This window comes from Alosa alosa, chromosome 23 (genome assembly GCF_017589495.1).
Source record: "Alosa alosa isolate M-15738 ecotype Scorff River chromosome 23, AALO_Geno_1.1, whole genome shotgun sequence".
Lineage (NCBI taxonomy): Eukaryota > Metazoa > Chordata > Actinopteri > Clupeiformes > Clupeidae > Alosa > Alosa alosa.
This window is the reverse complement of record NC_063211.1, coordinates 6,993,681-7,020,959: the sequence shown is the minus strand read 5'-3', so window position 1 is coordinate 7,020,959 and position 27,279 is coordinate 6,993,681. Positions and strand designations below refer to the sequence as shown.

At 40.6% G+C, this 27,279-nt stretch overlaps 1 protein-coding gene across 1 annotated transcript; it reads right to left on the bottom strand.

The window, feature by feature from the left end:
* Positions 1-1,288: 1,288 nt before the first annotated feature.
* Positions 1,289-26,900, bottom strand: LOC125288945. The gene is made up of 8 exons (XM_048235661.1): positions 26,557-26,900; positions 8,833-8,948; positions 8,519-8,621; positions 8,159-8,194; positions 4,245-4,368; positions 3,847-3,945; positions 1,495-1,607; positions 1,289-1,369 (listed from the first exon to the last, which is right to left on the bottom strand). Exons 1-8 carry the CDS (start codon positions 26,575-26,577, stop codon positions 1,289-1,291), a joined length of 693 nt encoding a protein of 230 aa, XP_048091618.1. The 5' UTR covers positions 26,578-26,900.
* Positions 26,901-27,279: the final 379 nt, after the last annotated feature.

Below are 27,279 nucleotides of genomic sequence, written 5' to 3'. Positions count from 1 at the left end.
CCTCCAAGAGGCACATGATGACCGTAGCTTATTATGACATGACAAAGTCATTCATGAGGATCTGGGTGTGGCCAGGCTAGAATATGGCAAAAATATGGCATTGCCCCCCTAACCAATTTACTCTTCTGACCTTTCTTCATCCTACTCACTGTGCAGAGTAACCTTCATATTCCCTGCTCTCTTCACTACCATCACTTCCATTATCCTCCATCACATCTTTTCTATCTACAAGGACAGACCCCTGTGCAAGCATGAAGCATACGATTGATAATAGCCTCTTATCCTCAGAGCTCAGAGCTTTCAGAGTTCATCTCTCTTTGGAAAGAAGTTGTTTTCCCTTCTTTTGTTCTCTCTTCTTCCTGATTTTCATTTCTTTTTTGGTAACCTTGGTAACCCAATTTAGCTTTCTTGGAGAAAGACATTGAACCAGCAGCACAACAGTTGGGGCTCCACCACTAGCCATGCTCAACTAACAAACAAAATGCCATACCTTATGAATTGTCGTGCAGGAGGACTAAACCGTTTTGCTTTAGAAAGGGATGAGTGTGACCTTCAAGACAGTCTTTACTAATTTTTGTATACATAATTCAGTCAGTCAATCAAGTTCAAGTTATTCCGCCAATACACTAATTTGACATTTTGTCTGTCATTCAATTTTGACATCTGATTTGGAAATTAAAATAAACTGTAAAATAAAATATATTCCAAACTTTTCAAGGGCACTCCCCTTTTAGGGCCATTGTAATCAGTCCCACTTTCCCCCCAGTCTGGCCCCCGTGAATAGCTTACACTGGGTCTCATATATTACATGTAAGTGAAGTGTATTTGTGTGTAGGCCTTAAGTAGAGGCTTTTAAAATTTTCGATGTTCTCATTATGAAGCAAGCGTCCACTTCACTTCCTCTGGGTACATTTCTGACTGCTAATTTGTTTTGTGCCTGTGTACAGCAAAGGAACTGACCTTGGTATAGGGCAGACTCAAATGTATATGTATTGTCAGAATTTATTGTAAGGTGGAAGAAAAAGGATCTGTTGTCTTCCAATATCTTCTTATTGTTCTTGTCATGAGGTACCTTTCTTTCCTGAAATTAAAAAAGAGAAAAATTAGGATGTGTCTACAGTAATCTTGGCATCAAAAGACAAGCTCAATCTAAGGATGAAAGATGATGTTAATAGAGTTAAATCATGTTTTTCATCATTGTCTCTCACAACAATTCTAACTTTGTCACTCTTAGTAATGAAACCGATAAAATAATCATCTGAATCAAAAACAGATATCATCGTTCCCTTTAGTCTAGAGATCTCAAAGAAGGTAGAAGAAAATCAGTTACCACTATGTCACTCAGCAGGTCTTTCAGCTTGTCATTTTTCTAAAAAACAAATCAAACAAATAATGGCATAACACATTTTACTATTCATGACAATGCATAATGAGCCCATCTGTGGAAAGAAACACAAACTTGAAAAGTAGATTTGAATACTTCTGATTAAATACCTCAGCTTTCAAGGTGAAGGTCCCTTCCCTTTCCTTCTCACAGGTTAGGAATTTAAAGGAGCCAGGAAATTGCAGGACAACATGTTTATCCATTTTAAGCATAGTGATCTTTTCTGAAAAAAGATGTAAATAAATTCAATATATAAAACTCATTTTTATGTTTTTTTGTTTCTGTTTGCTTCCCTCTTTATAATTCATTCATATCATTATGATAATTTATAATTCATTCATATCATTATGATTAGCTTTCATGAGTTGCCATCTTCATCATACGCCTCTGGAGTAGACTGTAAATTGTAAATAATATCATAAATTGTTTAGAGTGAACACGTTCTTCCATTGTTCCATTGTGTAGTAGCCAATAATATTGTGTGCACAGGTTCATATTTATTACAGTTTTGTGAAGATTACCATACAACTGCAAGTGCTGGGGGGCAAACTGGCGAATCTTGGCTTTTTTATGGAAAAATGAGTTTGTCCTTAGTTGGAGCCAACAGGTCAGATTTAATTCAGCTACCACCTCTCTAAAGTCTATAAACAAGGTCCCACAGCACTGATTTATTTCAGCTACCTCCTCTCTAAAGTCTGTAAACATTGACCCACAAGTTCAGATTTAATTCAGCTACCTCCTCTTTAAAGCGCTGTGTTTAATTCAACAACCTCCTCTCTAAAGTCTATAAACAAGGCCCCACAGCACTGTGTTTGGTCTCCCATACTGTATACTCTCTACACCAATGAGCGTCCAGCTCTCGCCCCCCCACACACATATTTTAAAGAGCAACTTGCAGGTTGGAAACCCCTATAAAGCATAGTGTAGATAAATAATGAAGAAACTATCTGAAAGAAAAAATACATATAACAATGCCAGAAACAACACATTGTGAAATTTTGAGAAAAAAACTTCCGCATCTACAGTATCCCTGCACCTTGACCACCTGAATTTCCCTTTTTGGCATAATAAAATTAAGCTTGCCTTGATTACACTGTGGTGTACTGAAAATATCATAAAATAATTTGGGTCAAAAAGGTCTGGGCGGTGCGTGGATATCAGGCATGTGCAGAGTTTTAAAAATGTAACAACTAAATGTACGCATAGCGGTCCAAAATATGACCTGACCACCACTCAATCCTTTTCATCCTCCCCCTGCTTGTCAATTTGTCTGCATCTTCTACTCCACCCCCTTACTCTTGCAACTTTTGTGTATGCTTGTATGTGTGTGTGTGGGCGTGTGTGTGTGTGTGTGTGTGTGTGTGTGTGTGTGTGTGTGTGTGTGTGTGTGTGTGTGTGTGAGTGTATGCATTTGATGTGTGCATGTCAATTTGTTTCCATCTCCTATAGAGCCTGACCAATATGGGATTTTGAAAGCTGATAACCTACCGACTTCAATATTTGAGTTATTCAAAAACCGATAACCGATTTATCGGCCGATAGTCATTTTTAATAAAATATTTAACATGTAAAAATGTTCTCCCATAACAAGGTTGTAATCAAGGTGGGGCATTATGTATTTGAATAGGCCTAACTATCTAGATACCTAATGAAAGGCTCTTCATATACAGTAATTTATTTGTTTAAGATATAAGAGTGTATAAAATAGAAAGAACAAGAATAAAATAAGTTTTAAGTGTCCTTCCTGTAGAAAACCCATAGCCCAAAAGCATGCCTGCAGGTAGGCATGCTTTAAGAATAAGATGACATGGAAAAGCATCATTCCAGCTAAGCATTTAATAATGAACATTGAATATTAGATTATAATGCTCTTCATCCTGCACTTATTCTTAATACTATTATAATGTTACTGTTTCTGCACTACAATGGTACTGTTACTACACTGCACATACTGTAGCTATAGCCTACATACCTGTTTATATGGTTCATACTAAATATCCATATTTATTCAGTTTCTGTAATTTCTGTATTCTGTTAATACACTGCATCTATATTGTTCTTACTACTACTATAATGGTACTGCCACTACATTGCACATATCTGTACATGTAGTTCATACATTGTTCATACGTGACTGTTTTCCCAAGACGGCGCCAGCCTGTATATGTGAACGGTACTGTTTCTAAACTATCTTTTTAATAAACTGTCTGTACACTTACAAAGTTCTTAAAGCTTTGGTTTTCATGTAGGGACCCTCATTATGCTACCGTGGAAGTGTGATGCTATTTTGAACCTTGTTAGTGGTATAGAAATAGCTATTTCTTTTTACTTTGCGTGTTATTATTAACCCCTAGGTTAATTTTGCGCCGGAATTTACTTTAAATATTAGTTCTTTTTTGTTAGTGGCTTTGGATAATAGTGTCAGCTGAATAAACATAATGATGCAAATGATGAGGCCATACCTCCTGTGTCATTAAAGCCAGGGCCCACAGCCGTCCATCCGAGGTACTCACTGCCTTTATTCGCAAGCCTAATTGATTTACATTCCCAGAGCTCTAGATCTGAAACAAAGGAAATGAATAAACAGAAACTAATGCAAAACTTAATTGAGGTGAATCAATAACAATTTTACATTAATTTCAATAGCAATGATGATTGCTGAATGTGAAAAAAAAAATTGTATGGGCTTAAAATCGTGTACAATCGCTGACTTTACCTTTAAATATTACACATTCAGAAAAGTTCATACATCAATTAACAATATTCACTAAGATGTTTAGATGGACAGCTCCTATCTAAGATATACTCAAGACAGACATTAAAGTAGAGGATCAGGAAATAAAGAAGAATGGCCAATTACAGAGATGTTGACTCTCTAAAATACACCGATCATCGCAGTCTGTACACAGCAAATCAATCTTGGCATCTTGCAGTGTCACAGTTAGTGTGGTTTCTTCAAAGGTGTTGCTGGAGTCTCCTTGATGCTTAAGAGACATAATCAGAGAGCACATTAGAGAGGCTGCTTAAGTGTGTGAGAGTAGGCCTAGATACAGTGCCTAAAGTAATGTTAATTAATTAAAAATGTATCATTCAAAATAAGCAATTGCATACATATTCACCCCCCCCCCCTTAAACTAACTGCCCTAAATCAACAGCCAATTAGTGCTAATAGTCTCACAATAAGTGAAACGGAGATTGCCTGAGTGCAGTGAATGTGTATGGTATAGTAATATAAAGACACCTGTGTCTGGAAGGTCCAGTCACTGGTCAATCAGTATTCCTGGCTATAATTCCACTATGAAACAAACAAACTTAAAAAAGACAAGATTATTGACAAGAAAAAGTGAGGGGATGGATACAAAAAAATGTTCAAGTCACTGAACATCCCCTGGAGTTCAGTGAAATCCATCATTAATGTTAGCCTGGGTTTTCCCATGCTGCCTTACGCGCGCAATTTTATTCACGCTGCTAGGCAGCCTGGATTCCATGGAGCAAATTTTCGCCTGAGTTAGTAAGCAAGATGGCGTCGTGAGTGATGTGCGCGTCGGGTGCTGTCCGCTAAATGTTACAATCCTAGTCCTCATGCGTTAAATCTACAGCCTGTCTTTTTCAATTTAAGTGAATTTTAAAGTGGACTTTAAGTTGTCTCAAAGAAACTTTACGTGAGGTAGGAAACGCTAGCTTTGTTTTGCGTACTGGGCACGCTTGACCTCGCCATGGATGTCACGTCAATTTCCAATCAAACAATTTGGGACGCATTACAGCAAATGAAACGGGAAATGTTTTCCCTTATCGATACCAGAATGGACAATATTCAGACGAGCCTACAAACTATCCAAGGCTCGATGACTACTCTTGGTGACCATGTAGGCCTATCACACCTGGAACAAAGAGTCAGCGGCAACGAGGATAACTTGACTTGACGAGGATAACTTGACTGATTTATTTAACCTATCATTATCCACTGGTGTGGTTCCTCCAATGTGGAAATCAGCTAGAGTTACACCTATACACAAGGGAGGGGATCCCAGGATCCCAATAATTATAGGCCTATTTCTATCATTAGTAGCGTAGCAAAGGTGTTTGAGAAGCTAGTATTTAAACAATTATTCAAATATATTAATGACTCATCTATTTTGTCCCCATTTCAATCTGGCTTCCGACCAAATTTTTCTACAACCACTGCCCTAATCAAATTTACCAATGATGTATCATCTGCATTAGACATGTCAGTGGGTGCCATATTTATTGATCTTTCCAAGGCTTTCGATACGGTCAATCATTACCTGCTTCTTGACAAACTACATGCAATAGGCCTTTCTAAGGACTCTATTCTCTGGTTCAATTCTTATCTCTATGGTAACGTGTTTCCCTACATGGGTCTCTGTCCCAGTTTGTATTAATGGAGAAGGGTGTCCCTCAGGGTTCTTCCTTAGGGCCACTTTTATTTTCCCTATTCATAAATGAGTTTCCACAAATCTGCTCAGACTACAATATTCATTTGTACGCAGATGACACCGTGATATATACATCTAATGTGTCGGTTTCTAAGATCCAGTCTTCATTACAGTCTAACTTTGTTGCCATGCAACACTGGTTCCAGACCAACCACCTACTATTGAATACAAAAAAATCATACTGCATGTTGTTTCCCACCAGATCAGCATCACGTACCCAAGTCTCTTCTCTTTTTCTTAAATTCCTCGATGGTTCAATACTTGCACAAGTCGAAGAATTTAAATATTTAGGACTATGGCTTGATTCGCAACTCATACAGGTACCACATTACCTCTGTTGTAAAAAAGATTAACAATTGCCTACGTTTATTGTATCGATCAGTAAACTGTTTCTCTCAACCAACGTGGCTGAGAATTGTTAAAACACTAATATTCCCACTGTTAGACTACGCGGACGTTGTTTATCAAAACACTTCAGACTCAAACCTGAAACCTTTAACTGTAGCATTTAATAACCTGTGTAGATTTGTTCTAAGATGTCCGTTTATGACCCATCACTTTGTATTGTATGACTCCCTGAACTTACTATCACCAAAAGCCAGAAGACAGTTTCATTGGTATCAGTTCATCTTTAAATGTGTGTACCTTGACTTCCCCCAATACCTTAAAGGCTATCTAATTCCACACAGACCTAGCCACAGATTGCGGCACACTGAACACCCCACGTTCACGGTGCCAAATATTACGAAGGAGATTGGTAGACGGGCATTTAAATTTAGAGCGCCCTACGACTGGAATAGTCTGCCGAGGAATATCAGATCCATAGTCTGCCTTCACTCATTCAAATTTTCCATTCTGACCTACTTACAGGCGAACTCCACATGTAAATGTTTTTGAATAATTATGATTAGGTGTCTGTATATGTTAATTTGGTGATGTGCTGAGTACTATTCTCTGTAACACCTATACTGAATATACTTTGTAAATGTGTAGGCTGAATACTGCCATGCTATGACCTATTGTTATTTTCCTCAAGGGTGGTGACGTTGGGGCGGGAGTGGGAGAGATTTTGTGTGAATGTACTGTATGTGTGAAAGTGTTGTCTTGTTCAGTGTTCTGTTTTTGTTTTTGTATTGTACCCCTCGAAAACGAGATATCTTCTCAAGGGGCTATCCCCCTAAGCAAATAAATTGAAATTGAAATCAGGGGACCAATCACAGAACAGAGGGAGGGCAGCAAGACGATGACGACATGGGGGCATCAAAACTGAAACTGAAAGTAACTCCTCACTGCCCCATGGGTCTGCTTTAAGCTGCCTGTCCATAACTTGGCCTATGTTGTCCCAAATTGTCCCATTCTTTTCCCTATGTGATTAGCTTGAACAACAGGACTATGGGTCAATTTACACCGAACTTACACTTTGTCCAAAGACATATGGGAGACTCCAAGGTCAAATGGAAGAAGGTTCGTTGGTCTGATGAGACCAAAACTGAGCTTTTTGGCCATCAGACTAGATGCTGTTTTTGGTGGACACCAAACACTGCACATCACCACAAAACACACCATCTTTAATTTGATTTAAAGGCCCTGGAAGGCTTGTAAAGGTCAAAGTAAAATGAATTCAGCAAAATATATGGAAGGACAATCTGATTCAGTCTGCAAGAGGACTATGACTTGGGAGAAGATTTACTTTCCAGCAAGACAATGAGCCAATGCTACAGCGACAATTACACAGAAATGGTTTAAAGACAATAAGTGTAAATGTTCTGGAGTGGCTGAGACAAAACCCAGACCTCAATCCTATAGAAACTCTGTGGCTGAACATAAAAAGGGCTGCTCACCCCCGATCCCCTTCCAACCTGACAAAGAAAAATTAAGTAAAACTGCAGTATCTAGATATGCAAGCCTATTTGAGACCTATTCATGCAGGCTCCATGCGTTAATTGCGACCAAAGGTCTACTCAATGTTGTCTACTCAATGCTGACTTAAATTGATCAAGATTCCATTCATAAAAAAGGGGGTGAATACTTTTTATAGGCACTGTATACAGTAAGTCTGATAGATAAAATGGGTAAAAAGACATAAAAATGTTCACTGCATTTCAGCAAAGATATTTTGAATAACAACTGATGAGTGAGAAGTTACAGTTCAGTAAGACTGCTGTTCACAATGCAGTCGTAAAAGTTGTGAATTCAGGAACTTTTAAGAATTCTGTGGCTTTTTCATTACGTTTTTTATTTAAAAAGTTACAACACTAAGTCGATGTAAGGATGACCCAAAATGGCCACCACTATGCTATGGTTAAAGGCAACTCACCGAATTGTCCGTTGCTCCATGATCTTCAGTTATTGTCTTAAACATGAAGATGACAGTAGAGTGAGTTCAGAACAGGATTCATCAGCATACAATGAGACAATGATCTTAAAGAATATTTAGTTCCACATTTAAGAGCTATGTCAATATTTAGCAATTTATGATAAATATCACTATCTGAAAACACCTGTCTAACATCACATTACTATCTGAAAACACCTGTTTTACTCCTCTAAAAGGGCCTTCGCTAAAGAGTGAAGTGGCGATGTTTATTGGTGTGGTACTGTGTGCTGATATAATACAGTAACAGTGAATGGGGTAAACTTATTTAAGTGTGAGGATTGTAAAAACATTTACCCTTACCAAAGAGAATTCACCTTGACTACCACTCAGCAATTTGAAAAATTGTTCTGAAGTCGCACCCAAAAGATCTTTGTCATTCAGCTTCACGAGTTTAAATCCTTTTCTGTGGAGGCATCAATAATCAGTCATGGTATCATTTGGTTTAATTTTTTTCACCATTTCATGTTTAGACCATGCATGCACAAATTGTTTTTTTTTATCCAACATGCTCTATCACTGTACATTAAATAAGTCTTCAGACTGTACATAGCAAACAAAACCTAAAATACAAAGAGGTTTATAAAGGTGGTAGGTGGAACATTTTCATTTCTTACTTTAGGGGCTCTATATCTCCAGACCGCACGTTCCCCACAGCAGTCACCACTTTATAATGATTTTCTCCATTTATCAGTTGGTAGTGGATATAAATGCTGCAAAATACCGGTCCAGTCTTGAAGACAAAGAGAAAACATAACAGGTAAGGTAAGTCCATGGTACAGAGGAAACGATCTTGGGACTAGGGTTGCAAATTTATAGAAATGTTCTTAATCGACTTTCACTAATGTTAATGAACAATAATCAGTTATTCATTAAACCCACCCACCCCCATCACCACACACATTATTATAACACACACACAGCAGACCTAATACATTCCTCAATAAATGACTATTGGAAAAAAGCCATTTTACATTCACCTTTAAAATAGGCCGGATATATGATCGCCACGGAAACATATTTATTGATCATTTTATGTGGTTAGGCTGTGCAATGCAACATGTTGCTTATAGGCTTGAAAAAGAAATAGTCAGGACACTTGTAGGAAAACAAAGAAAGCATAATATCAACAACGAAAACATACCGTGCCATTTTACATTCAACTGTTTAACTGTAGGCTATTTAATAGTCGCAGCAATTTATTCATTGCCACTTTCATGTGGCTTAAGGCTACGCAACGGAACATAAGCCAAGGCTATAACAGGCTACTTGAAATAGGCTGGAGTGGACACCTGAAGGAAAAAACACATCGGGAAAAATATAAAAACATGCCCTAATGCCATGTTTCATTCAAGTTTTTAAACTGTATTGGATAGTCACGGCAACGTCTTTATTGGCAAGCAGTTGGCTATGCAACGCTACATGTAGGCTACGCTAAAAAAAAAGTGATCCAGCGATTTCTTAAAGTTACAGATGAGTTAGTCTACATGTTTTCACTGTAGACTAAATGTACACATCTACATGTTCTGGGGTGAGGTGTGTGGCAATCGGTTTACTGTCAGTCCGGCTGCTGAAAATTCTCGCTCAGATGGGACTGAGTTTGCGGATAGGCCTTCACATATAGCCTACACTTATAAATAGCACTGTGCAAATTTAGCAAACATCGGGAATCTTGTTGCATTGATCACCAATCTGTGGGATTTGTATACTCTCCTCATTCACTAATATTATTTTCCTAATGATTTTTTTAACTGTGTTCTTAAGAAGGTCGAGATGTTGAGATGAGATGACATTTATTACACACTAGATTACATTGCTGCTTCAATCCGGTCACCAATTCATGCATTGCACGGCATTGCTGTGTGTGCAATACAATGTAACAATTTGTTTTCCAGACAGTTAGCTAAAGGCTACATGTAGCACAAAACAATAACAATGACTAGCCTGCTTATGCCCCTCTTGGCTCGAGAGAAACACGAAAGCACTTGTTGAAATTGAAATAGGTGAAATTGAGTTACTAAAAAAAGTTTTTTCTATTAATTCACATTGACCATACCCAACAAGGGTGAATGAGGGATGCGTTCTCGTGTTCTACACCAATGTCCAGCACTAACGAGACAGCTGCTGCCCTGGAGGCATCCATGTTCTTCCCAAAAAGACTACAAATCCCAGCGTTCGCGCTAGCAACTCATTCGTACATGTTGTACGGGTGGACTATGAGGATTTACGAGACAAATGGAAAGGGCCATACTTCCTGAATTTTTGGTCAACGATACCCGGGACACCGAAACACCGGGTCACATGAAACTTGGTGGGCATGTAGCCCCACTATTACGGATAAGTTTAGTTTGGTCCCCAGGGGCCACCGTCTGGCGTTATATTTATTCGCATTTTTTAAAATACTGTTGACTTGCGCTAGCCTAGCACCTGCGAACTCTGCTAACTAAAAGGACTGGATGAAACGTATTGAAAACGGTCTCCAATGATAAATATCACACTTGCTAACTTGGAAATGAGGTCCTATGTCCAAAATCCTGAACCACCCCTTTAAGTGTGATATTGAGGGTATTAACACTTCGAGTGCCAAAAACGCAATATTGCATTTTTTGTTCCCATGCGTTGAGTGCTAAAAACGCAATATTGACAAGTCGTAGGTGAAGTACAGCTGCGCTTACGTGTGTGTGGTGTGTGTGAGGAGAAAAGACGCACAGCCACAGGGGAGGAGGCACTAGAGGCATGCCTTGCGGCTTGCGCACAGGCATGTTACTTCAAAAGAACACGGTCATTCTCAAAAGTTTCGGTACTAATAAATTAGGCATTGTGACATTAATTTCAGGGTATTGCGATACTTTTGTAGTATCGGTGCACCGTGCAACACTAACAGGCAACACTTCATATTTCATGAAAGACGCTATATCTCCATTTCTAGAAAAAAAAAACAGGGATTTTGATGAAAACTAGCTTGGGATTTCTCAGGAACGGAGGCATGTAGAAATAAACGGTTTGTACCCACTGAGAGCTTAGTCTCACCTTTCAAACAAGCCATATGTGTCCATCGCTATAACATAGAATACGTTGTGGCTCTACAAAAATTGTCAACAATGATCTAGATTGCTGGCACTCTGGGCCAAAGCTTCCGAAAACAGCGCGGCATTCAAAGTGTTAAAAACAGTTTTGTTTTTTTCATTTGGTATCAGTAACTATTTCCAGAAGATGGCCAGATCCTCTCAGCTATTCATCTCTTCAACTGGTGTGAGCGTAGTGTAAAATATATGTTAAGTTCTTCTTCGCCCTAAAGGAGTTAATGCCTCATAAAAGGAGCAAATTGCTATGCTGCGTTTCACCTGAGTGGCGCTAAAATCTATTTTTTATTGTAAATGTTTATTTTGATGTTCCCAAAACACCTGTAACTACATGCATTTATTCTGTGAATGGGACTTGGTACAATATTGGTACTTTACACACTGAATGTCCATATACTTTGCTATCTCCACATAGATTTTTATGGTCCTACTAGCTACCCCACATACCATTTCAGTTGCATGAAAATTACACAAAAATACCTTATTTTAATTTAATTTACCTTATAAAAATTTCCTTATTATTGTCATGGCCTTTTGTTTTGGAGACTTCACATTTTGGGACAACATTAACAGAGGATTATTTCTAGAGAAAATACTGATTGATAGCAGGTGTGTCAAAATAAGAGTTTTGAGACCCTCAATATCACTTTTTTTGCCTGTTTTTTTCTGAGACTAGGGACTATAAAACCAATGAGACTGTGGTACAAACTTTCAATGATTGAATCGTATTGAAAACATGTTTGTCTTCTACAAAGTTTGGTGAGGTTAGGCATAACACTTTGAAATATGTCCAAACATGGCCTTCAAAATAATGCCTTTTAGAGTGTAAACAATCAAAGGCAAAAAGACTGAAAACAATAGACTTGAACAAAAATATTTTACAGGTTTTAGTTATGGAACCTAAACATTGTTTAGACAAACTTTGAGGAAAATGGGAGTCGGTGCTGCAACCATATTTTCCTGGATTTTGTCTGATTTGACATGGAATCAATTTGGTTTTAAAAAGAAACATGGCACAGATTTGTATGCACTTAAAGAAGTTGTTACCAAGTATAAAAGCCATGGTACAACAATGTTTATCTTTGATCTTTGATCATGTTAATCACGGTAAACTGTTAATAAAATTACAGGAGCGAGGGGTCTCCCCATACTTTAACCTGACGATCCAGACCCACATTTAAATGTAGGGTCTGGGCACTCACCGTTCGCAGTGCTCAGTCCGAGGGGCGGGATAATCAGTTGTCTTTCAAATTCCCTCTGCGCGCAATAGGACAGCGGCAGCGCTAGGAGTCCCATGCGTTTCCCACCAGCGGAGCTAGTTGGCTAGTTCAAACGTTTGCCAACTTAATAAAAGTTGAACTCGTGTCACACTGTTCGCCAACAGCAACATCCATCTTATTTGTTTTCAAGTAGCAGGGAATTCAAGCCAAACCGTTGCAACTCTGCCATCAATCATAATGTTAAGCCCACCTAACGACTCGATACACGATTTCATTGGCCTGATTGAGTTTCGATTTCTGGAGCTCACAAGCCAACGGAGAGTTGCTAGACTAGCCCTGGCAGCAAATGCAAATGTCCGCTGGCATTTTGCTCATCGGTTCTCTGGTGGTTCGTTGGCGGGTTGCAGACAAATTGCCCAATATTTTTCAACTCTTGGTCTAAAATCTTTTTCATTTGTTCAGTTATACTCCATATATCATTTTTTTAAACTTTTCTCAATATTCATGACAAGTTAAATTTAAAGAACGGTGGTTCAATGACAGACCACAAGTGGCACGCCACTGGCGGCATACCACCAGCGGTCCGCTATCTGCTAATCTGATTTTGCTATCTGGGGTGACGCTATGTGTCTCTCCAGATTTTGCAAATTAGTGGTAATATGCTTGTTTATCTCAAGTATTTTCAGTAAAAACGATTTAGAGTACATATCGTGCACCGACAACTGTAACTTTTGGATATCGGTTCCTGCAATTCTGACACCGTTATCAGCATAATCCCAGATTGCTAAACCAACGAGACCTCTGAACATCCCCACACCGACCAGAAACATCTTCAAACCCAGGGGTTCTTACGGTGGAATTCGAGCAAGGCTAAAGCTAACTACACAGCTGTAGTAACAGCAGCCTATATAACACCGGATGATAATGCTAAGCTTGCCATGAAAGAACTGCATTCTGCTATCAGCAAACAACAAACTCTGCATCCTGAGGCAGCCTACATTGTCGCGGGGGACTTCAACCACCTGAATTTAAAGACTGTACTAACTAAATTCTATCAAAATTTATCAAGCCCCACAACAGAAAGAGAAAATATTTTAGACCATGTCTTCACAAACATGGCTGATGCATACAAAGCCGATCCATTCCCCCTTCCAGGACACTCAGATCACCTCTCATTGTTTCTACTGCTAAGTACTCAGCCCTCATTAAACGTGTGAAACCAACAGTAAGACGGTCAAAGTGTGGCCAGAAGGAGCTGACATTTCGGCAGCGTTTTGAAAACACTGACTGGAGAGTGTTTGCAACTCAGGCTACCCATGACTCCCACACGGACATTGATTCATATGCCTCCTCCGTTTTAGACTGTATCAACTCCAACATCAACAGTGTCACCACCCTCAGATGGATTACAACTTCCCTAATCAGAAGCCACGGATGAACAGTGTGGTCAGACTCCTGCTGAAGGCATGAGACATCCCATTCAGATCAGGTGATGCTCAGGCCTATAGCTCATCCAGGGCTAACCTGAAAAGGGGCATCAAAAAAGAACAACTCACTTGGTTTTTCCGCTCGCCGCCATCTTGCCAGTCAAGAAGTGAGTTGTCCAAAACCTTTCTTTTCAGTAAACTCTGTGTACACAAACAATGTTCTCAATACGAGTTCATGTGTAGAGACCCTGGTAAAACTTTGAGGTCACGGCTCCTCTACCATGGGTGCCTGTGCCATGGCCATTGCCCTGTCTTACTGCAGGGGTCCACCGGGGCACTAGGTGTCCCTATCTTGTCTTGTGTGTCTTACAGGCTTCCTGATTGTTACACCTGGGCCCGGGTGTACCTTTATAGGCTAGCCTGTGGGAGTGTCCGGTCTCTTCCCTCTCACTTCGCCTGTGAGAGCTGTCTGGGTGGCTTGACTGCAGCAGGCCCAAGTGATGAAGTGGCCCAAGAAGGCGTCTTCTGCTTTTGTTTTGTTACTTTCTTTTTTGTAAAGACCTTTTTTGTAAATAAATTATTATCTTATTAACGCTAACCCCTCGAGTTGTCTCCATATTTGCCATGGTCTTGAGCCAGATCGTGACATTGATCAAAGTTTAATGTTGTGTCAAGCCTTCTTAAAGTGTTTTAAAAATACTTTAAAAATAGCGATTTTCATGCATCAAAACAGTAGTGCCCCTAGAAGTCCCATTCAAAACGCCATTTCACCCGAAAAGACAATTATATGGTCAATATTAAAAGTGGAGCTGCAGACGTAACCTCCCTCTGTAACTGGATTCTGGACTTTCTACCCGACAGACCTCAGTTAGATTATATAACCACACCTCCTCAACCATCACCCTGAACACCGGCGTACCACAGGGATGTGTGCTGAGCCCCCTCCCTTACTCCCTCTTCACCTACGACTACACATCTGTACATGGCTCTAACACTATTGTTAACGATGAGACGTCGTACAGGGTGGAGGTCCAGCACCTAACATCGTGGTGCACTGACAACCTGGCTCTTAACACCAAGAAGACTAAATAGCTCATTGTGGACTTCAGGAAGTCTAAAGCCAGCACACACACACCCATTTTCATCAATGGGACTGAGGTGGAGCGTGTCACCAGCTTCAAGTTCCTGGGTGTCCATATCTCTGAGGACCTCTCTTGGACCCTCAACACCTCTACCCTGATCAAAAAAGGCTCACCAGCGTCTCTTCTTCCTGAGGAGACTAAAGAAGGTCCACCTGTCTCCTCAGATCCTGGTGAACTTCTACCGCTGCACCATCGAGAGCATCCTCACCAACTGTGTCACAGTATGATATGGCAACTGCTCTGCCTCCGACTGGAAAGCACTGCAGGGGATGGTGAAAACTGTTCAATGCATCTCCGTTTCCTCACTCCCCTCCATCAAGGTCATCCAGGGCAAGCGGTGCTTGCGTAAGGCATGCAGCATCATCAAAGACTGTTCCCACCCTAACCACAGACTGTTCACCACACTCCCCTCCGGGAGGCGTTACAGGTCTCTCCGCACCTGAACCAGTAGGTTCAGAGGAAGCTTCTTCCCTGCGGCTGTCACCCTACTGAACTCTAGCTCTGCATCCTGGTAACAACCAACCGGGATGCAGAGGCCCCAACCGCCCACCACCTGATGCCTCCTTGCCTGTGCCTGTTGAGGTGTCCACAACAATGCCAACCTTGACAGGGACAACAAGGAGGCGGACATTGTGCGGACTCTTTGCCCATCAACAGCCCCTTCTTCCCCGGACAATTGCCTGTTAAGGTGTCCATGACCATGGTAACTTTGACAGGGACAAACATTTTGCGGACATTTTTGCCCCTCAACAGGCCCAGGCTCAACATAGCTGTACACACCGTACATATCTCTCTATACGGTTCATACTGAATATCCATATTTGTTCTGTTAATGCACTGCATATATCTATATTATTCTTACTACTCTTATAATGTTACTGCTACTACACCACACATATATGTACATGTAATGTTGTTCATACATTCTTCATACTACATAACTATATTTATTCTGCTCTTATAAGGTTACTGCTAATACACTGCACATATTTATATTTAATTTATATTACTGTATATGACATGCCGACATTAAACTCGAAATACAGTTTAAACATAGCCTAGTTTAAGCTATGTAGCCTACACTAACACACAATATGTGACATAAATAATACTTCAAATAGGTGTTATTTCAGATAGATTGCAGATAGATTCAGATAGATTGTGTCTTGTCTGTTAACAACTCATTGCCGTCATCGTGAAGCGCGTATCTCGCGGTTATGGAAATACCATGCACTGTGCCATTTATAGCTAGAATAGCCTAATACATGTTTCCAATGATAAATGTTTTTTATAGCACAAAATGTTATTTCACTCTGTTTTTATGTGGGTATAAGGCCACCGTACATCCTAATAACTGCCCTTCATGACCCACAGGCCGTCACTCTCCATAGGTTAACATGGCAAAACTAATTTTTCTAAAACTGCTTTTCTATGTCTCACCATAAATATAAATATAGTAGGCTATAAACACAGATACAGTATGTGTGCATTTACTTAGAATACATAGGGTTGCCTGGTTTATTCGTCCCTCCATAGACATTCAGCAATAGCCTATAGGCTGTTTTACAAACAAACATGCAATGTGAAAGTCTGGGATTGGGGAGAGCACTTAGTATGCCTAGTCTAGTGCATAAGCATGAAGTCGAACCTTGAGATGAAAAACACTCTTTAATAATAGGCCTAGAATAAATAAATAACCCCGCTAATGAAGTTTAGGCTACTTTTGACCATCGCATTTATCGCCTGTAACTCCGTGATAAAAGGACGTAACAGGAAAGTATTTGGCTGAGCAACAGAGGTTAATATGTTCTATGTTTTGTCCACATGATGTATGTCTATCGTTGTTGCACTCGAAGAAAACTGGAATGTTTCATTCGTCCTCCTTTTCAATCGTCCCGGTTGTAGGCTACCCTATTTTGGAGCGGTCGTTCTCTCTCCAAACTAACTTTATTCTCAAAATGTTGAGTTTAATGTCGACACGTCGAGATTAAAGTCGACATGATATTTCGACTTTATTCTCGAAATGTTAAGTTTAATGTCGACATGACAAAAATATTTTTTTTCTTCATGTGTGGCCCTAATACTCCGTTGTATCTTTGTACTTGCACTCTGCACAATAGACCTCTGAAGTTCGCCTACAAAAAAGAACCAAAACAGCCATCTTGGCCCATATAAGAAGATCTAACTACCTATGGCAACTTGCATTGCAAGTAAGCTCTGGTGTAGCAAAAATCTAAGTGTGCCGCCTTCACGTACCGGAGATCACAGTATCCACTCGAAGGCAGAGGACAAAAGTGTGTTCAGGAAAACGTCTGCATTTCAGACTTTTTCATCCCAGCAAGAGTTTAACAGGTGCAATAATTCAAAATCCCCATGTTATTTTCCCATAGGAAAAATCGCCAGGTACCGGATGTCAAAGATGGATGCTTTTTTGTAGGCGAACTTCAGAGGTCTATGACAATAAAGTTCTAAAAATCTAATCTATGATGACAAACAGTGCCAGTGCTGTAAATTATTTATATGCACAGGCAAATATGCTGCCATGGCATGCAAATTTCATATGTGCTTTAGAATCCTGTTGAAGTGTCCAAGATGGACTAGTGCTAGCCATTTTTTTGTTGAGTACTGTCCCCGCCTTTCATGCTGTGCTAAGGAATTCTATGTACAGATTCATGTGCCGATACATTAACAGAGTCAAAGAATCCAATTTTAACAGCCATAACAAACCCTGCACTTAGTGATACCAGATATACTTCCTAACTCACAATCAACACACATCTTTATCTCCCCTCAGATCCTCCGCAACTTCTATCGCTGCACCGTCGAGAGCATTCTCACTAACTGCTTCACGGTGTGGTATGTGAACTGCCCAATGGCCAACAGGAAAGCCCTACAGCGAGTGGTGAAAATTGGCACATCACTCCCGGCAATCACTGACCTGACCTTCATCACTCACGGTGTCTACGACGTGCACACAATATCATCAAGGACCACACACACCCCAGTCATGGACTGTTCTCCATCCTATGAAGGTATATTGGGTGCAAAAGTGGCGAGCACATTTAACTGCAGATTTTGCATGTGCACACTAAAGTCATAAATGTGTAACAATAAAGTAAACAGAGCGCGATCTAGGATCCAGATCCGGCCGCCTTGTTTTCTCGATCAATTCGCTCGACGTGCACACATACAAATCTTTTTGCTCCTATTATATCACCTAGCCAGGAGCAAAAGTATCGTCACTCATAGAAGCAGATTCGAGCACTTGTATCAATTGACTTGTAGTCATGCAAGAAAATCAAAGCGATCTGTAGAATTTTATTAATAAGAAATTATTTCACAGATGCACAACTTCGGATGCATGAGTTCACATTTTGGGTTTACAAATGCACGAATGTTGTGCATGTTCTCAGATTATGAAACACGGATGTGCAAATGTGTTTCGCACCAACTGCGCTGCAACGATTGGAGCAAAAGTGTCGAGTGCATGACTCTTGAAAGTTGTGACTCACAGGATAGGATTTGTGTACCTGTAAAAAGGATTTGTGAACGCGTAGCCCCTATTTTGTGTTAACAAGATATAAAAAAATATGTACAACCTCAACTTTACTGTTACACATTTATGACTTTAGTGTGCACATGCAAAATCTGCAGTTAAATGTGCTCGCCACTTTTGCACCCAATATACCTTCATACGATCCTCCCGTCTGGGAGACATTACAGGACCCTTAGGAGTCGCACCAGCAGGCTCAGAAACGCTGCTCAACACCAAGACCCTAGCCTGGCGGGCCATCCTATATCATTGAAATGTATAGTCTGGAATCGAACCATTTACCTCGCTTAATCCAAGGGGCGGGCAGAGAATTGTCTTTCAAACTGCCTAGGCATGCAATAGGCCAGCTTCACGACCATATCCGTATCCGGGTCGGCAAAACGGCAAATACATCCTTCTTCGAAAGGAATTACTTAAGTGCATTGTGTTGCTCAACTTTCAAAGAAAAGCACAAGTCCAACTCCTCCAAAGTTGACGCCAACGCCGATTCAAACAACCGCTCTTCGTTAGCCATAGCCACCTTCCTTGTTGTTCACCATCACAGGACTGTCGTTATCCTGTTAAGCCCGCCTTAAGACTCTCTAACAAAATAGAGCGCTGTGATTGGATGAAGTCCACGGCGTCAGCCAATAGAAATCCCTATGGTTTGATACTAGACGTACAGGCTGAGCAAATTAATTTGCCGCCGCTAGGGTGCGTCTAGATTTCTAGGCTACCAAGACCCATCAATAGCCCCTCCCCACCTGCCCCGCTCCATCTCTTTTTGCACATGGACTGACTACCTGACTACCTCTGACCACTATGCACTTTACTAATGCACCTCAACAATGCACTATATATGATCATCCTGCATTCTGTCTTTACTAATTATGTAAATGTAAATCACGTTTCTAGGCCAAGTGTACTTGGGTATACAAGGATTTTGGTCTCTGCATTTATCCCATCCGAGAATTAGTGAACACACAGAGCACACAGTGAACACACAGTGAGGTGAAGCACACACTAACCCGGAGCAGTGAGCTGCCTTGCTACATATGGACTATGGACTGTCTGATTCCTCAGAACTGATCTGCTGCGTGATTAAGTGAGCTGTGTGCGTGACATCTGCTGCCTCACTAATTGTGAAATGCCAGGCGGATTGTTTGTGACTTGTCTTCTGAAAATCAAGGCAACCCTTATAAAACCAATTTTTTACGGAACTCGAGCAGAGAGCATTATAAAAACTAACAAAATCTGCTAAAGTAAGCCTAAACCATTGAAAGATTCCTATACCATTCTGTTAAATGAAATCCATTCTGTGACTGTTGAGATTTGTAAGTGGCTACAACCGGGAATTCACTCTAAGTTAACCAAATATTTCTTTATTGGGCAGGCATGTTTCTCTTTTAAGTACATACAAGTTCAGAAAACGACCCACAGAAATGTACAACTTCGCACAAGAAGTTGCACAAGAAGAAGCTTTTTTACTGTGTGTTACTACCCACCTAGGGATCGACCGATATGGTTTTTTCAGGGCCGATACCGATATCAATTATTACCAAAACGGGAGGCCGATAACCGATTTGCAAAACCGATATGTCAACTTTGTCAAAAAGGGGGGTAGATAGTAAAGATAGTAAATTTTTATTCAAAAGCATTTAATTATGCAAACTTTTTTCTTCTTCTTTTGATACACAATTGTCTATCAACTTGCATCACAAGTGTAAATCCTGTGTATCATGTTAATCCAAGAGCTGAGTGATGGCAATTATTTTCATCGACTAGGCCTACACAATGGGCTATGTGCTTGTCACAAAGAGGATGCTTTGCCATCGTGTGTGTGTGTGAGTGCACGAGAGAGGGAGAGGAGAGAGAGCACGAGAGAGGGAGAGGAAGAGGTGCATGCGTGATGGCAAGTGTTGTTGAATAGTTCAACAAAACAGTTTTAAAATAGTTCTTAGGCTATTTAAGCATGCAATTTGTGTCCATATGTAGGCTATAAGCTACACTTTTGAGAGCCTAAAAGGCACGTTAATAGCCAGCTCAGGACGCGATTTAGTTAAGGTCGGATTACATTACGGCTGCTCATGGGTGCGTCTTTTTTGACAGTCCGTTTCAAAAAGGAGCAACTAGACTTTTTTTGACGTTCGCTATCGCATAATTTAGGACTTGTTTACTATGTAGGCCTAGGGATAACGTCCGCCGTGGTGTCCCGTTATTCACAATTAACGGACGAAGCGGAGGCAAAGAGCTCCTGACACGCAGCACCCGAGTTTGTAGGCTAACTAGTAAACAGCATATCAGTAACGTGCATCAATCGGGAGTTCGCTAAACTTCGCTAAGGAAGTGGGTGCTTTTTGTGATTATTGTGATTCATTGCAACTTCAGCAATGTAAGGTAGGCTACCTTCCTTACCTTAGAAAAATAGCTCCGTACAGCTGAAGCCCAGTCTACAGTCTGCCTCAGTGAGAATCCTAAACTTTCTCTGTGTTCAGTCTTCGATCCTGATTGGCTGCATTCGTGCTAACTAACAAATCAGACGGTGTAGTGGGCGGGACAATGCTCTCGACCACAGAGTAGCAAATGCAGGGAGTGAGAGACACTTTACAGACAAAGTAGCGCGTTTCATTCTTTATCCATTTCAATATCGGCTTATCGGTGCAAAAAATGGCCGATACCAATTATTATAAAAATGCTAAATATCGGCCCTAATAATCGGCCCGGCCGATAATTGGTCGACCCCTATACCCACCCCTCCCTGTGGGCCCCCTGGGTCATAATCCAGCCCGTGCATCACTACTGGGTAACTTTCATATCTCAGTCATGCATTCTATTGAACTATCAACCACGCAAGCACCGCACAGGCAACTTTTGATCAGCATTTGAGTTATCAGCATATCTGACACAAATGATTACACTGACACAACAACTAGGTCTATGGTTTGTAGTCCAATGTTCCCTGCCTTTAGAAATTGAGATGGTTTCTTGTCATGTTCGCAAAGACATGAAAAATGTTGCAAACTATCCTACTACACTGTGCGTACTGATCTATCAATGCAATACTCTTTCTCATAGATCATGTCATTCATCCGAGTGGCTGAAGTGTAACAACATAAAATGCGCCTTGAAAACTGTCAGTAGGCTATCCTTATATGTGTGGGAATGTCTGACCTGTTGTTGACCTGCTGACATTGCATGCACGACCAAGGAAACCAGTTTGTGTCGAAAGTCAAACACAGAAAAGGAACATAACAGTGGGACCCTTATCTATGTGTGGGTGTGAGGGACCTAGTTCTCCAACAACGACTAGTTTTAAATAGCATTTTAACAATGCCTGTTCAGACCTCCATGATGCCCTGAGCAAAATCCTGCTAAGGGGCCCTCCTACCTGAACTCTGAGGGACAAAATGTAACCATGTTTTTACAGTCACATCTGACACCCCAGTGCTCCCAATACAATTCCACCCCATTTTTGATGTCTACAGAAGTTACCAAATAAAGTTTTTTTGCCCCATAAAGGGCTCGAGGAAAGAAAAATAATTGTGTGTAAATTGCCTTCACAGCTATATAGTTTTAGGGTCTGGCTGGGCTGCTTTTGATGCTTACTGTACATATCTGGTTGTATAGCCTACTGTCTGAGGCTGACTGACTTTATTTGTATCTGTTACTACAGTAGTAGTAACAGTAGTTTGGCTACTTGCCAAGACATAGCTACTGGACTGGCTTCCCCTGATTCTCTTCAATATACTGTATGCTCTTTGCAATTCTCTCTCTCTCAATTGCTACTATGATGTGCACAAATTACTTAATGTTGTGGAGGTTGAACTAATAGTTATAAGAATTTTCATTCTGATGTGAGAAAAGCACCAAAGCGACTGAGAAAAACTGTAAATGAAATTTCATTAAAAAGCATGTCAAAAGCCTATGTTTTCCATTTGCCTACCAGTAAATGATGCTTGCATGAGGGAAACATCCCAAAATAATGGCACCCATATAATTGCCCAGATAGCAAAGGGCTAGCGGACCACTGGAGGCAGATCTGGCGGTCCGCTGGCATTTTGCTCATCGGTTCTCTGGCGGTCCGCTGGCGGGTTGCAGAAAAATTGTTATGCTCCATATATTATTTTAATAAATTTTCTTAATATTCATGACAATTTAAAGAGATAGTGGTCCAATGGTGGACCACAAGTGGCACGCCACCGGTGGCATACCACCAGCGGTGCGCTATCTGCCAATCTAGGTGCTGTTGTTTTGAGAAGTATTTCTCATACTAGCATCATGCAACCATGCAAAAGCATTGCAACTATTGTAATATTAAAGCAGTCCTCTGATGTGCATGTTTTCACAAACCTTTTGTGAACAATGTTCAATGTTAGCACTTTAACACTGACTGTTTTGAAATGCATGTGTGTAACAATATAACATGATAATAATAATTGTGATGATGATAATCATAAAGATACTTTGATTTGGGGGGTCGTGTAGGTAGGTGGGCCCTATGACCCCAAAGCCTCAGGTTAAAGAAGTTTGAGAAAGGCTGGGCTAGAAATGATTTGCAGTCTGGATTAAAAACATTTTTGTAAAGGTTTTTAGTCAAAGGCTGCCATTGACATAATGCCTTTGATGTTGACATAGCCTAGGCCTACCTATGAGAGAAACACATTTTCTGCCTCTGCTTCCAATGCCCATTTCACAACATTTCGAAACCAAATTCTGCAGGTTAGAGAGAAGGGGGTCGCGAGCATGGGCGGATTATGAACTTTCGGGCCCCTGGGCCCAGATATATTAAGGGCCCCCCAGTTATTGTCGTATATGTTGGAGGGGTTGGGGGTCATGGGGGATTCATAGCCTACATCCTGATTTGTTGATATTGAGGCAATGATTCCATGCAAAGGCTTGGGCTTCAGGGCCCCCTGACCCCTTGGGCCCCTGGGCCTGGGCCCGGTAGGCCCGTGTAGTAATCCATCCCTGGTCGCGAGACTTGGCCCAATGTTTTTTGGGGTGTCGCCAGACAAAAAGTTTAAGAACCACTGCACTAGCTTGACTCAAGGGGAGACGGGGAGAGGGTATTGAGGGGCTACGCAACTTGCGTAGTGGCCCTGTTTATCAAACTCCCCTCAACTAGCAAGACAAACATAGCCACGGGCTGTTGTAACTAGGTTACCGTGCGTATTCACAGTAGCCTACAGAATGGCGTTTTCCGCATAGACATAATATACATAGACGCCGCATTGGCTGCTGGAAACAAGAAATGCCATCTTGGACCGGTCATACTCCTCGTTGCGTTGCAGCAGAAGACACAAGATAACAGCACTGTGCAGCATGTTCCTTCTCAAATCGGCGGACCATACTCGGGGGATTTACTTTTCACAAGTAAGATTTAACATAACCGTACTATTGGTTGTATTTTGTGAATAGAATATTACCAGAGCTGAGAAGGAGCAATCTTTGATATTACTGTATGAAAATCGTAGCCATCTAGCTAGGCTATGTTTACTCGGTGTTCACCCGGCTATGAACTGAGACTTGATAAGTCATATTCCATAACACTGACTTAGATTACAACTGACACAAGAAGGCTATTGTAGAAATACATCATACTAGATTTGGCCGGCAAATTTTACACAAGTGGCACAGACTAGCCTATTGGGCAATCGCTAGCTGCTACTTGTAGCCTAAGTGTGTTGGTGGTAGCCTCACTATTTCCTGAATAAAGTAACTTTTCAATAGCTCAACTTCTTTATTTATCAAGTAGTTTAGCCAGACAAGCTACACTTTTCTTGTCATGTGAAATTAGCACAATTTAAAGTAGCTTCCTATGTAGTGAACTAGTCTACTGTTGTCTTTGTGTTAGGCTACTAATACATTTGACTGGGTGGTAGTTTTGTGTAGTGTTTTATTCATGGCAGAGTAACTGATAGTTTAGCTCACTAAAATTTCGAAGTAGCTTGCCCAACACTGTATTATTCACATGTCATTTACCCTAACAAGAATAAGATGCCTCTCAAATTCCTTTTCATTCATTTATTTATTATTTTGTATCTCTCCAGAACAACTGCCTTGTTCAAGAAGACTGTGAATGAACTGAACGGTCTCCTCACACCCCTGGAACTGAGGAAGGTACAGCTCTTCATTGCAGTACTGCAGGGCATCTGCTACACTGTGACTGAATGTTTGATTTATGAGCTCCACCTGCATTAAGCCACTCTGTGTCCCATTTTCCCATCGTCTGGTTGACTCAGTCCTCTTTTATGGAGTTTACCCAGTTTACTATGCCATCTTATTTGCCCACCTGCTGTCTGAAGCACTTTTGTTCTCAGCCAAAGTGTACCCAAGCAATTTTAGCAAGGTGGGAACATACAAAATGACATGCACCAGTTGTCGAAATCATAGAACCAACTGCATGACGGTAACTCTGTCTCACTGAGCCTGTGAATACACTCCCTGATTCTTTACTGATTGCAATGAACGGGTTGATCTTAGCAGTTTCTAAAATGTTTCTTAATTCCTTTTTATTTAATCTCTTCATTGGGGCTGGAACCTTTCTGTGAACTGTAAATAACAGATGCTGTTGATGAACCCATTGACACTGTACAAGTGACAAGTCACCTTTTTGTCTTGAATTGATGAACTGTTACACTTACTATGCCAAACCAATGTCTGTTTTTTAAGGATCAGAAACAAACCTACAAACTTGCACTTTACAATATTTATGGAACTTGTCTAACAAATGCTGTTGATATTGAACCCAGTTACTCCATTTCCTTTATGCCACACCAATGTCTGTTCATCACTTTATTTTTGATGGCACTGAACTGAAAATGTTAATGGATTTTTTTCTGTAAATTTAACTCATTAAAACTTGTATCAAACCAGTTTTTGTCTATGCTGTCAAACGTGGATTAGTTATGTTCCCAGTTTTTATATTGGATGTCATCACTTTATAATATACCATGTATCAGAATATTCTACTGTTAAGCCCACTATGAATATTAAAATACACACAACCATGTTTCCTGTATCATACAGCTTTTCTACTGGGAGGTTTACAACTTATTCTGAGTCAATTTACCCAAGTTTGTCACTAAACCACATAGGCCTACTTGGAGTACCCCTCGGATGTCTGAATGGCACTGATCTCACTTAAATGTTTATGGAACCTTTCTGTGGACTGTGAATAATGCTGTTGATGGAACTTTTCTGTCAACTGTGAACTATATTTAACTCATTAAACTTGTATCAAACTAGTTTTGTCTATGCTGTCAAACATGGATTATGTTCCCAGTTTTGATATCGGACGTCAGGTCACTTTATATCATATATCAGAATATTCTATTACTGTTAAACCCACTATGAATATTAAAATACGCTAAATCATGTGTCCTGTATCATAGCTACATGTATGACCTTTGCAGCAAAAAAAACCGCGTGAGAATCTGTTCGGTATTCAGTGAGATATGATTAATTAAGTGCGCTGACAGCTCATCTCACCGGCCAAACAGATTACACTGAGTGGAGTGGATGACCGGTCCAAGATGGCGGCTCCAAATCTCGTCAGCGCTAGTAAGGAGTAGCGGTCGATGCGGCGTCTATGTATATTATGTCTATGGTTTTCCGTGTTTTCAGTTACGTTAGCCGACTAGAGCTTCTGCGTAAAGACGTATTTTATAGTCTGGAACACGAATGCCATGGGGAATCAAATCGGATGTGTGTGGGTGTGAGAGACCTAGATTTCCAACAACGACTAGTTTTAACTGGCATTTAATCTATCAAACTTCAATCACCTAGCAAGACAAACATGTAGCCTAATGCCAACATTGACCCGTTAAAAGAAAGTATTTTTAAACGGTCGATGCTGGAATTACGTGATCAGTGTGTGAACATCAAAAGCGGATGAATTAACATGACTTTTCTCATTGCCCGGATGCCTGCCTTACCTGAGATTCCTGCATGGCCATGGCGAGCGAATGGTCGTGATCTGTTGGCTCTTGACAGTGCGGTGTGTTGATCCAGGCAGCTCGAGGTTTTCTTCCAGAGACCTCTCACGTCAGCTGTCTGATGTTCTTGGTCACGAACGTTAGTTTCTAACTTAATGGTCTACTTTAGTCTACTTTCAAAAACTTAAATAGTGTCCGGTCGCCTTCGTTCTGTAAAACTGTGAGCAAAACTGTGAGCACGAGCTGGTCGGCTGATCTAGCTCAGCCTGCACATCTGGAACTTTTGCATTCTCCCGGCTATTATAGCCTACCCAGGGTGGGGCCATCCAATGAGTTGGATTTCAACAGTCTATGATTTCAACCAAAGGTAGCGCTGCAGGTAGCAAAACTAGAACAGGAAGGAAGCAAGGGCAAAGGAAGCAGATGCAATCCAGAAATAGGTCAGAGTTGAGCTTATAGGGCACTCTTACTACACAATTGCCTGAAGGAAATAGCCTACCAACGCATGTTAGACAAATACAACATTTTAAATGAAATATTGAATATATTCTAACTCATGCAGAGAGACATATTTAAGAATAGAGAGACTGATGAAAGAGATACATAGAGAAGTGTCAAAAAAGTATTTTCCTTCACATAAAATGAGATTATAGATAGTTCAATGCCAGTTACAGAAAACTTGTCTTTGCATACACAGCCCTAATGAATTTGCCAGCATGTCCT